This window comes from Halyomorpha halys, unplaced genomic scaffold, assembly GCF_000696795.3.
Source record: "Halyomorpha halys isolate HHAL.00 unplaced genomic scaffold, Hhal_1.1 Scaffold408.1, whole genome shotgun sequence".
Lineage (NCBI taxonomy): Eukaryota > Metazoa > Arthropoda > Insecta > Hemiptera > Pentatomidae > Halyomorpha > Halyomorpha halys.
In genome coordinates, this window is record NW_027113749.1 from 917226 (window position 1) to 930749 (window position 13524).

The 13524-nt window shown below is 32.4% G+C and overlaps 1 protein-coding gene across 1 annotated transcript; it reads left to right on the plus strand.

The window, feature by feature from the left end:
- Window positions 1-235: 235 nt before the first annotated feature.
- On the plus strand, window positions 236-4143 carry LOC106682340 (endocuticle structural glycoprotein SgAbd-3; the record flags this gene model as incomplete). The annotated part of the gene is given in 2 exon segments (XM_014423143.3): window positions 236-393; window positions 3299-4143. Coding segments are annotated over 2 exon segments (474 nt in total), but the record flags the coding sequence as incomplete, so codon positions are not given.
- Between the last annotated feature and the right edge of the window lie 9381 nt (window positions 4144-13524).

Here is a 13524-nt window from a genome sequence, read left to right on the forward strand (position 1 = left end):
ACTACATTGCTGTATTACGATGCAATAAGCAAAATAAAATGTAACGAGATCTTACGTAATTTATTATACCTTAATTAAGTACTCTAAACACAGACATGATTGATTTGATTTGTTCAAAAAAGAAAAAGAGACAAGAAGCATTCCTTGGGAATGCAAGTTGAACTATCAATTATCATATTAAATTGTATTGGTTAATATACAGAGTTGATTATTAATTATTTTCCTTTATGTTTAGGCGATTATTGTTACTTGCTTGGTTGGGCTTGCAGCTGCTTTCCCGTACCCACAGCAACAGCAGCAGCTAGAACCGAAGGTTTCTGGACCAACAACTCCTCCAGTCCCCATAGTGTCCTACGACAACCACCTAAACTATGACGGTTCATATACATATAGGTATGATGTAATAAAAATATTACTTCTTTAATTTAAATATTATATCCCAAATTTCATCCTTAACACAATTCTCCCACCTACGCCTCGGTTTGATGCTTACCCATTTGATCAGTCATTTTTAATCTATTACGTATTTGTTCGTTAATGAGCTCCATAACTTTAGCTATTACTTGAATAGCATTAACAGTTGTTTTGGCTCCTGAATTCTTCAGTGGTTTCATCCTGGCTTGATATTCAACGCAAACTTTAACTCCTAAAACTGGTTTTATTTTCGAAATAAGTTGGAATATACCTTGTCAAAATTTGTATAAAATAAAAATATTTTATACATTTTAGCTATTATTGTGGAATTTTGTTGCAAATTAAATTATTTCGCAACTAACAAATAATAATTATTAATCGTATACATATCCTTACGAATTCTTTTTTATTGTAGATTCCCAACACTACAATTTCAATTATTATACCATTTCTGAACAGGACAAGCGAAGCGTGGTCTCTTAGTCGGTTTAAACCAAATTCAAGCTTAGAAAGTATTGTTGAGTGCCCTAATAGACTTTCAGATGTTTAATGCGGACTCTCAACTAACTATACTCCCTATTTTTGATTTTTGCCTAGTCTAGCTAAGAGCTCACTGTCACCCGTTAGTACTACTTTCCCTAGTAAGGACTCTGACTTAGTATTACAAGTGGTTCCACCAGCCGGAATGTCCCTCACATTCTCTGTAAGCCCCCGGCTATACAGCCACAAAATGTAAAAACCGCCTTCAGCGGACTATGTTTTCTGCCCATCTAATAATGCCGTAAGGCAAAACAAGATAACTTGTAAATACATGTATTATATATTATTTTTTATAATCCGTATAATATATATATTATCAATAAAGAGGTTATTAAAATAAAAAAAAAAAATATTACAAGTGGCCATCATCATAGCTATACTTCCATTGCCATCACTAAGTACCCACATCTTTTATTTCATATTCATATACATCTCATTTGCGCCATCACTTTATTCTTCCATCGCCCTCTTATTATATTGAAGATTCTTTCTAGATAAATCTCCTTCACCTGCCTGGCTTCACTGTTCCGCTTGTCATGGCCAGGCCATCTAAATTCATTTGGTTGACATCAGATTATTCTTATCTAGATAAACTTGTCAGCTTCAAATTTTTCTATCCTTTCTCTCCCATTAAAAGATTGCCTCATTATGAAACGATCACAGATGCCGCCGGAAAGCGTTTGACTTCCTACCACTAATTAACACACGAGTGTTTTAGGTAGGCAGTCCTTCGGCATTCTTTCTACATAGGAAAGTCATGAAATTCTCGTCTCCATGATGAATATGACAGTATCTGATTCACCTCACGTCTCCATAAACTCCCTATATCCGAAGATATTTCATTTCCAAACCTTAGTATTTTTTCCTTTTTCTTGAATAAGACCCTCCTTTTGCTGCCTTACCGCACCTCATGCCTAGTGATTGTCAAATATATTATTAGCTTAGCTTAGGTTCCATTAGAGCTATCTCCTACTGCCAGCTACCTGCTTCAGGTCTATTTATTCTTTAATGCTTCGACGATTGACCGCAGATATTTAAAACTAACAACCTCATCAAGTCTGACCATGTTGTGCTATGTAAGAGAACCACTCATGTCTGAGTTGCACTAATTTATTTTTAAATTAATTTTATGAATTATTGGAAGTTTTTTTTTTATGTATTGTGAATTATTTCTACCTTATATAACCGATATTTCTTTTTCATTTTCATTCCATGTAATTGAAAATTTGCTTAAGCCTGAAACTTTATACAGTAGTACAATATATAATTAATTATAAATACACATGTTTTTATACTTAATAAATGTTTTATACATAGTACCTTTTAATAATCATAAATACCTTTTCTTTATAGTTTACTTGTCATTTGGTCCATATAAATATATTTTGTTACTGCTTACAATTTTGTGTGATACTTTAAATAGAAATCTATCTCTATTTTTTCTAAACTATGGGCTGTTCTTTCTCTCAACTATGGACAAAAATAAGTGATGTATAAAAATGTTTTATATGTTTGAATAGGTATATAATAAGTGAAGAACTACCACCAAATGTTAAAATTGACGTTTACTTAATCCTGATAATTAAAGTAATGCCCTGAAAAGTGCAATGCGAATAGAAGAGTATCGAATATTACCATAATGCGAATTCTCCCGGCCGTCAAGGATATTGAAATGCCTTTTATGATAGGGAATTTTCACAAGAACTTTCTTCAACAAAGTAGAAATGATTCACAATACATAAAAACAGATAAAACTCTTCAAATAATCAAGAAATAATTTTATTCAGAGTTTAACTAAGAAGTAATTAAGACCCATTAAGTTTCTTTTTTGAATTCACGAAAACTCTTCCGAAATTACAGATATAGCTGGATGCCAATCGAGCCTAAAGTACCCTGTATATTCGATTTTTGCTGTATTTAATTTTTGACATGTGTAAATAATTAAAGTAAAAGAAATACATAAGTGCCTGATTCCGAACCTCACAATATTAATGAAAGGCATCAAATACCCTATCTCAACTCAAACAACATGCTGAGTTTCTGAGTTTAGATATAGTTTGGACTCAGGAAGCCCCTTTCACATGGAACAGAGTTCACATTAAAACTAATTTTTAGGCCTAATATTGCCAAATATGTATATTGAAATGTTTTTAATATTTCGGCTATTAATAACATGCATGTAGCAAAGATGATACGTTTACTGTAACCTTATAATTTGTAATCTATATTTAATAATATTTACTGTAATCTTCCAGTTCAAACCAATAATTGCGTAATGAAATTTATTTTTTTTTGTTCCTTTAAAATATGATAAAATAACACCTGCCTTTCTTTTTGTTTTTAGTTTCGAAGGCGGTGATGGAACAAAAGCCGTGCAACAAGGATCACTAAAGACTATCGGCAACGAAGCTGGAGAGGTCTCTCAAGGCTCTTATTCGTACGTCGGTGACGATGGAAGGACATACACCGTAGAATACGTGGCAGACGAGAACGGATACCATGCAGTCGGCGAACACCTTCCACAACCTCCACCCATCCCAGAAGCCATCCGCAAATCCTTGGAATACCTGGCAACCGCTCCTCCTCCACCACCTGAGAACAACCAACAACAACAACAGTACAACAATCAACAACAACAGTATAACAATCAACAACAATAGAATTGGAAAACTCTTAAGCATTATTATTGACCAACATATCGCGTCAGATCCACTGATCCTCAACTATTTTAGGTAGTATATATATCATCGAGACCTACAATCATTCATCCAACTAGCTTCGGGAAGTTTATATCCATTATATCATTTCCTTTTTTCATTTCATATTGAAACCGTCTCCGGTTCTATGATTGAAATGTGGTATATTTACGACAGTCATAGAAATAACACAATTGAGCTATGAATAGCTGATGTATCTCGCATCATAATCAACATTCTTATCAATGATGGATGTTGAAAATTTTAAAATATATAATGTACTATCTGAGTAATCAATATTATCTAGATGTTAAGTTTAAAATATGATCAAAAAGCACATGTGATACGTTATTGTAAGTTAAATCAAAACAAGTAATTTATATCAAACTCCTAAAGCTTTTGTAATATTGAAAATCTGTGGACATATTCTACGTTATCTACAGAATTTTGTAAATCTCTTATCTTTATAAATACATTTTGTACATAAATTGTATGTTAGAGAAATTAATCATTCCTTAAAAAATTATCCCTGATTATTACAATCGATAATAAAAATACCCTAAGAAGGAAAAGGAATGTAAAGCTTTCTGAAAGGTATCATCTTGTAGGAATTGCCATGATACTTTTTATTATGTGATCTTATGTATATGTTAATGATTACACATGATAAATAGTGGCACACATGAAAAAAAAAGTTTTAATTTAATTTTATATTGGACGTATTTCAAGGATATTACTGTTGACTGGAGTCATTTCCTCTACTAGAGTCCTCTTTCAAAATTTTGCAAAGCTAGTTTGTAAAACAAGTAACCAGAGTCACTGATGCAATCTTTAGGATATGTCAATTAAAAAATCTAAAATATTTACATTCTGTCAGATGTGCCTGTTTAGAAGCAAAGCAGCGATATGTTAACTGTTTATAGACAACAGTTTTTTTTGTTATAAAAACTGTGAACATAATTACATATAATATAAATCAAATTTGAGATAGAGGAGTCAGTCATTATGACGGGAGTTAGAATTGATTTATTACCAAAAAAATAACATTTTTCTGACTATCGAAAAGTAGCACTCGTCTTCTATTTTGTCGAACAAAGTTCTATGTTAACTAATAATTAATATTAGGTAATTATGTACAGAATAAAAATAATTTCTTGAATTATAATTTTCGGTCACGATTCCAAAAGGAAGATCCGCCAATCATATGTTGGTACTTGTCCAATTATAGACTATAAGAAGTAAGCTCGATCACAATTCAAATTTTTACTTATGTTCTCATCGGTTGAGTCTTATCATAATCCATAAATATGGTACTTAATATAATAAAGTATACTAAAATGTATATCTCAGTATTAGGAAGTAATTGTTAGCAAAAATAGTCCAGAGAAATTTTCCGATCCCATCAACTAACTCATATACAGATCTACTCATTCTTGTCTCCTTAAAAAACAGTTAATTTTTCTTCACAGTATTTTACTGGCAGAATGTTTTTTGAAGCTGTGGCAGAAGCTTTTGGTTCTGTATTTTTTTTTTTTTTTTTTGTGTATTTCTTTTCAATGAACAATTTCTATTTGTTTCGACCGGCATACCTTAGCGGATGTAACAATATTATTCAATTGACAAAAACTTGGATTGTATTTCATGCCTAACTAGGTCGGATTAGAAGAACATTCCGAATACAACCAGAATTATGTAATTGTGACACAGTTCTTAATATGATTTTAAGAATATAACTACAGAACAATTATATTTTTTTAGGTTGGCGCTATATTAGATTCCAGTCCCACAATCTCCTCGTTTCCTAAAGAATGTGTATTTTTTTGTCCAAGTATTTCATTAAAATTTTATCTAACTAATTTTAAACTTTAAATCCATTGACGAATAAAAAGTTTCTGAACGACGGTTTTGTAGTGAAAAAAAGTCTTATTATGTAATATTTGAATAGTAAAATACAAAACTTATACAAATTATTTACAAAAAGTGAATTGTTTATTGATTTTTGCAACTGCATCGTATATGACGTCATTCCAGGGTTCGATATAGTTTATACTAAAAGATTAGGTAAGGTAAGGATTGTGATTGTAAATGAAGGAATAACTAACAAGAAACAAATCGTTCCAACTTGGACAAAAAACATATGACCTGTTCCATATTCAGTAAATACATGCATCTTCAGCTCTATAGAAGAGAAGATAACATTAAACCGTAACCTGTATTATATACTAGTTTATAACATTTTTCAGGAAATGTAAGCTAAAGCGCCCTAGACCTAACTCGCATGCTTCTGGTCACCCAAACATCGCCCACAGATGTTTTCATATTTATTTCAAAACCCTTCAATATTTTATTCTTGAAGTCATAGAACCACCGGAATCAATAAATTTATGAATATGAAATTTATCAATAAATGTTCTTAGGAAATATAACATGTTGAACATGCACCATTTTATTTCCAAGAATTAATTTCCTTCCATTGCGAATAATTTCAATATCAAAGCGCGCGGAAATAAAATTTATGCTAACAAAATGTATCTTTACCGGGTATTTGGACCCATTACGAGAGACTAAAAATCAATTGGGTGGACCCACAATAAATTTATTTATTCATTATTATTATTATTAATTATTTATTATCATTACCATTATCATCATTATTCCCTTTTATTCATTATTATTATCATTATTACCATTTATTTACAATTATTACCATTATTCCCATTTATTCATTATTATTATGACGCATAATAAAATACACAATCAAGATTACAAAACGAATATCGGAAATTCACCACTACATGTACATTTATTATTCAAATGAAAATAGGTTTCTATGGTTAAAAACCAATTTATCTGAATCATTTTCACAACTATAATACCACTCCTTTTGTTTTAATTACAATAAACTGAATTACTTATTAATTACTACTAATTGGTAAACTGGATAGTAAGTCCCCATAAGGGATGTCACTTAATAATGCTATGTACGGCCTTGAGATTTAATCGGGATGCCAGGATAATCGCTGAAGGCAATAATCCAAAAATAAGTTAATTAATTAATTATATATTGAGTCCTAAAAACTATTTTTATGATTGGATTCTTTTCCAAAGGCTTTTTGTGTGTTTACCAGTTTACCAATTAAGTACCTTTAAATTTAAAAAATGTTGTCACTATTAATTATATAATGTAATAAGGGGTGGCTTATTGGGCTATATAATAGTATTTAAACTACATTAAGAGACTAAATATTTATTTACGATTTACTGATATGATTAAAATGATTGTAATGATTCAGATAAAGGGTTGCCATAAAATATAGATTATTACATTATTACTTATTGTTTAATTTATACTTATATTTATATGTTTATAGCTGCTGACTGCTGTTGTGAAATGTAGTTCCGTTGGTGTCGTCTTGTTCATAAGGGATGTCCAGGTCTTATGGCCTTCTTACGACTTCGTCTGGTCGAAGTACATCTTGCTCCGCTCCTGCTTCTGTAGCCAGGCCCTCTCTTGTCTAAGTCTTCTTCTTCACTGTCCTTTTTCCTGTTCTAGTTGTCCTGTCCCTTTTCTCCCACTTCTCTTTTGGGGCGTTACCTTATTTTTGAATGTAATTCCTCATTGACCATAGGTGACAGAACGCTCCCTAGGTAGGCCGTCCCCCCTCCAGGCCCGTGAGAGAGTGGGAAATTTTGATATATCCAGGAAGGTCCTGCAACTGCTTAATTGGATTCTAATCCTACGTCAAAAACTGTCGTTTTTTTTTGTAATACTTAAGTATTGGTAGATCTAATTAGGGAATGTGGCAAACTAAACACAGATGTGTGTATAACCAGGGACGCAGTAAAACATTCCTCGAAAGGCTCTTACCTGAATAGGTATAGGGACAGATGGCGAAAAACCTTAATAAACGACATATTGTTGTAATATTGGCTAATGCCTCGATACATAGCAATATTTTGAAAGAATACTGTACTGATGATCTCTCCTTTTTGAGATAATCTGATTTAGTTGTTTCAAAGAATCAACCAAATTGTTAGGAAAAAATGTTAAAAGTCTTAAAAATAAATGAGAAAAAATTACAGTGGGACATAGATAAGTACAGTCAAATCCTCATTAGAATTTTGTAGTGCGTGACCCCCTATCTAATACTCAGTGTTAAAATATATTTATTTTATATCTGAGCATTAGATAGATTTTACTATTCTAAAAAAAAATGTTATAGCATAAACATTTTCTATAAAATTCCTCAACACATGTAATTTTTAGCAACAATAAAAAATATCAATTCAAGTAACTAAAAAAAAAAATTCAAAACTTGTTATCCTTACCAATTTCATAAACTCATTTGGACTATACAAAATATGATGACGGCTGCAGATAATAAACCATGCACAAGAGGGGATGTTGCCTGCGAATTACGCAAGCTGATAGAAAAACTTGATAAAGCGTAAGTAACCGACTAATCAATATTTTCCAATCAATTTTGTGAAAATTAGTTATTTGGTACTCTTATTTGAAATATCAATGAATAAATCCATCTCAAATCCCCCAATTACTTAGCTCGACATTTTTACTATTGTAATTTTTCTCAACAGTGTAATGTTTTTGTTTTTTTTCGGCCAAGACTCCCATTGGAGTCTTATACTGCCTAACCATGGTTGGGGGTCAAAGTTCTTCATTTTGTGGGACCGCCACGCAATGAAAAAAGTCGACGTCCCTGGCCGGATTCGAACCGGCACCGCCAATAGACATCAAATTAGTAAGACTGTGTCTTAACGACTGAGCTATTTGTTACAGTTTCTTACAAAACTTTTCCTATCCATCAATTATTTTTAGTAGCGATTTCAATGCTACCTGCAACTCGCTTTGCTAATAAAGACAAATATGGCTTTAATAATTTTGCATTTATGAAAAGAAAACGCTAATAAACGACTCAATGGTATCAAAAGAACGAATTTTTGATTGGGTTTTGCTAAACTTAGTGGACATGTTCTTACCTCTACTTTGAAATAATCCATCGATATTTTCTTTTTTGCTATGTTTTTATGTAACCTAAAAAATGTATTGATACTTACGTATGCAGTACAAATCGATATTGTACTACAGAGGAAGCTATGTTGTAACCTACCATTGTTGTTAATTTGATTATAGTTAATGAAAGTGATTAATTAAAAAGGTTATTTCTTTATTAATACTAGTTCTACCTAGATCATTACTTCTGTATAAACATAATAATTGACGACAAGGATAATAGTTTAAGTGAAAGTGTTAAGAAGACATTATTACAACTATGACAACTTCGAATCCATAACTGGCAACACAACTTGCTCAACTAACTATGATAGTTCAGCAACGGCACAATCTCAAGCTGTTGAAGCAGATGCCAATACAGTGGGTTCTAAAAGCATATACTACATATCAAACTTCAAGCATCTGATCATTGAAAATGATCCAGCTGATAATCCTATGTATAAAGCAATTAGCCCTTGGTTGGGTTGCTGAAGAGTAATTACTATTTTAAAGAAATAGTAAAAGTCTTTGCCATCAGAGACGCCATGAAATTCCGGAAAATAGTCCAGTATCCAAACAAAACGGTTATTCAGCTCGACAAAACTGGGAACTGCGTCGATTATAAGTAGGTGTAAAAGACCGATTCTGGGGCAATGATCAGTGTGGACTTTGGACCCTAGCTTTGAACCAACCCTACAGTCTCCTAGCCTCATCCTTTCCTAACCAGTGTTTTCCATTATGACCTATTCTAATCCTCAATGCTAATTTTTAATGAATATCCCTAATCCTCAAAGCTTAATCCTAATTCTCGATATCTTAATTCCTTATAGTAGTTGTATTTGGTAGCCTGTGTATCCATGGAGGATTGAGGACTTCCGGGATGTACAGAGGTATTTCTTTCAAGAACTCAATAGCAATATGTGAACACATATCAAAGAACTTTCTGCCAACGGGAGTGTTGAATTTATTTTATTTCTAAAAAAAAATTGAATATTTCAGTTTGAAAATGTATTTATGCGTAGGGTGATCCTTTTGAGGATATAATTTTGAAATGTAGTTTATCGCCAGTTTTTTCCTTCTGAATAACAGAGGAGGTAGTCCAGCTTCAGAACACAGACCTTAGTCTGTTAGACCTTAGTACATTCTTAAATGGAGCTAGTTCGAAATGCGCCAGATGCGATACGTATCCCTGTATGATGAACCACATCCAGTCTGGCGAGAATCCGGTGTCGGGCAGAGCCGTAAATAAAACATCCATAGTCTAGTTTCGAGCATAACGTCTTCCGATCAAATATTATCCCCAGAAATCTGTGATTATTTGTGTAGGGTATTAAATATTCACCTAAATAGAGTTCAGGAGATGGTGGGGTTATTCTTTTTCGGGTGAAATGGAGGCATTTGGTTTTCTGGTGAGAACTCAAGACCGATTGAAAGTGACCAGTTATTGATTCTATTTATTGCTTCCTGTAATTTATGTTTGATAGTAGTTGTATTTGCTGATCGACATATAATGGCTAGATTATCCGCGAATAACAGCGGTTTAACATCCCTTGGCATGTTAAGTCCCAAATCGTTAATTGCTAGGCAGAATAGAGTTCGGCCAAGAACACATCCCTATGGGGCTCCGCTAATCTGTTCGCGTTCATCGGAAAATTCGCATCCTATTTAGAGTATTATTGTTTAAAGTCGAAAGTATTAAAAGATAAGCGAGATTAAAAAGTCCTACTTAGTAATGGATCTAGTTATCTCTCAATTTGTTTATGTTTTAGAGATTATACGAGTTCAAAGTCCCTTGTTTACATTCATCGAAAAATTTGGAATATAAAACTCAACCATTATTTACGTTTTAGGTTTAACCAGTTCAAAGTATCTACATTGTTTACACTTAAAAATTTCCAACATACAGGGAAATATAGTTATATTTACTTTCAAAGAAAAAACAGAGATAACTAAAAGTTCAAAATCAAAAGGATTAAAAGATAAGGAAAATTAGCGTAACCGTTCAAAGTCCATCTAGAGTCCAACAGACGAAATGCATAATGGCAGCTGAGATTGCTTACAGTATCTTTCTAAATACACCACTAATGCCTGTTAAACAGATTCGATACTTAGGATTACATCTTGACAAGAGACTTACTTGGAATCCACACACAAGACTGAAACGACAAGAAACTGCTCGTAGATTCCGATTGATACAACACTTACTTGACAAACGCCATACATTACAAAAAATTAGTATACACTACAATAATCAGACCAATTTGGACATATGGAATTGAGCTCTGGGGCTCCACCAAACCATCAAATTCTTCCCGCATCCAATCGTTACAATCCAAAATCCTACGTAAGATCCTTGATGCTCCTTATTACGTCACAAATAAACTCATTCACAAAGATCTTAACATCCCATTCGTTGCAGATTTGACCCAAAACAGATATGCGTCTTTTCATTCCAAACCATCCTAACCCATTAATTCTTAATCTTTCATCCTTAACAATCCCTGATAATCCTCCAAGGCGTCTGAAAAGAAGATGGCCACGGGACCTTCTAATTGAAATTAGTGTTTGAAGTACCTCCAATGGGTGGTTCTTTCCCAAGATTTTCAAGTGTATATGAAAAATACTACATATTTACCTATTGTATTATTTTGTACAGTTGTAAATTACATTAAATAAATAATTTTAAAAAAAATTCCCTGCGATGGGTCACGTGATTGATCACATGAGTGTTTAAGGTTAAGTCGAAGTAAAAATTAAAATTCTAATCTCCCACCATTGGCCACGAGGGCATTGTTAGTGCTGCTTTCTAGCAGTCACCGTCTGAACTAACAGCGCTGGTACTGCGTCCTGGCGGTGTCTAAGAACTACCCCTCTTAAACGTGTCTAAGCTCCCCTATATTTCCTCTACTATAAGAAATTAAGATATAGAGGTTAGATTATTAGATCCTAAGATTAGGATTAAGTATTAAGAATTAGGGATATTCATTAAGGGTTAGGATTAGGATAGGTCATAATGGTAAACATTGGTTAGGAATTGGAGATGCTGATCCTTTTAATGTTTAGTCTTTCTCTATTATTTTATCAAAATTGAGGCTTTATTATATGTAAGACAAATTTACAAAATATGTTTGTGTTATTTGTAAATATAACAATTTGTCTAATTTAAAAGGAAAGAATAATATAACATTGAGTTCTGGACTTAAATCTGCAAAACGATGGTAAATTATAACAGTAGTTAATTATATAAATGATCTATAGTCCTATTATACAGGTCATTCACTAATTTCGATGCTATTTCTGTACCAGCGCTTTTAAAATGATAAACTACCTGAATCAAATGATTTTTCTGTTATTCTTCTTATTTGGATCGAAATCTATCTCCTTCTCCATTTGAAGTTCTAATTATTAATGACTATGCAGTGTTAAAATATTTATTGCTAGTTTTGTCATTCTCCATGTCACAGAGCTGAGTTTCGGACTTAATGGTACCTGCTTCTTTCGCAGTAAATCTAAAAAAAAAATTCTGTAATATTGTTCGATATCCTTTTAAGTTTACTTCAGTTACTCACAAACAATTCATTAAAATGCCCGGTGATACGTATTTAAAAAAAGAAATTTCGTCTAGGCGACCAAGTAACTCTGATAAATGCAGAAAACACAGTTTTCCTAAAGAAAAAAATAAATAAATAAAAATTTCCTATTTTAACACGTTCAGTTGAAAATTTATGTTGGTTTAGGGTGCTACCATGACAGGAAGAGAGGGTCAAATAGTTAATTTTCGATCAATATCCATTATTAAAACAACCAAAATCTATGTTTCCTTCCTCACTTCGTATTTTAAAGGGATCCTTCTAATTTATGCTAGAAATAAAATTTTAATAAATCTACCCTCCAAAAATGAAAATTCCCATTTTTAAACTGACCCAAAGTTATTGAACCATATTCATGCTTCATATTTTGTGTTTCAAAGACCTCCTTAGGCACAAACGTTTTTATATAGCATCGAATTTGGAGAATGACCCGTATATGAAACAAAACATTGCCAGTCGATTAGGAGACAAAGTCCATAACATTGATGCTATTTCTTTACTAATATTGATTCAATTAAGATCTATTTAGGCAAAGTAATAATCAAGAGAAAGTTACCACCTGGAATTTTTAAGCGGTTTATAGTTTTAAAAACAATTAATAGGTGACTAGATTTTCAAGAGAACCTACCTTTCAAAAAAGAGGTAAAACTTCAATATGTAGTATCTTAGCTAATAATAGTATAGTATTTATTTTAGTATTGTAGAGAATTTACTGTTTCAAATGACTACAGTCTATAAGAATCCGTTTTTGGACGGTCAAATCTTTGTCAATTATAAAGGTTAATCATTCAAAATAATTAACCAAAAGTAATTTACTAATAATTAATCTATTTAAATTAAATTTCGTATTCTTATCCAAAACACAAGTATCATGAAATATAATATTATTTGTTTTGCTTTCATGAACCTTACAGGAATTTTGTTTACATATATATTTTGTTGTTTAGTAAGCATCGCCAAGAATGTTACCCAAAACGAATTTACCCAGAGTGCCCGCCAATGAGTCCACCGGAACCTATTGTCGTTCCTCATCCATTGGTCAAGAATCTGAATGTTCTGAATAGACCAAGAGCTCTGGCGCAGAACGTTAAGGTTACAGTCGACGGAAGATTGGCAGAACTATACGAGCCAAGAGAGTACTACTTCGATGAGCCCCCTTTAGTAAGTGGAATACTTTCTTGAATGGTACGGGTATATACCACATTCTGTATCATATATATATATATATATATATAAGTTAAGTATTGGCGAAAGCACAATGTCAAAAAAGAGA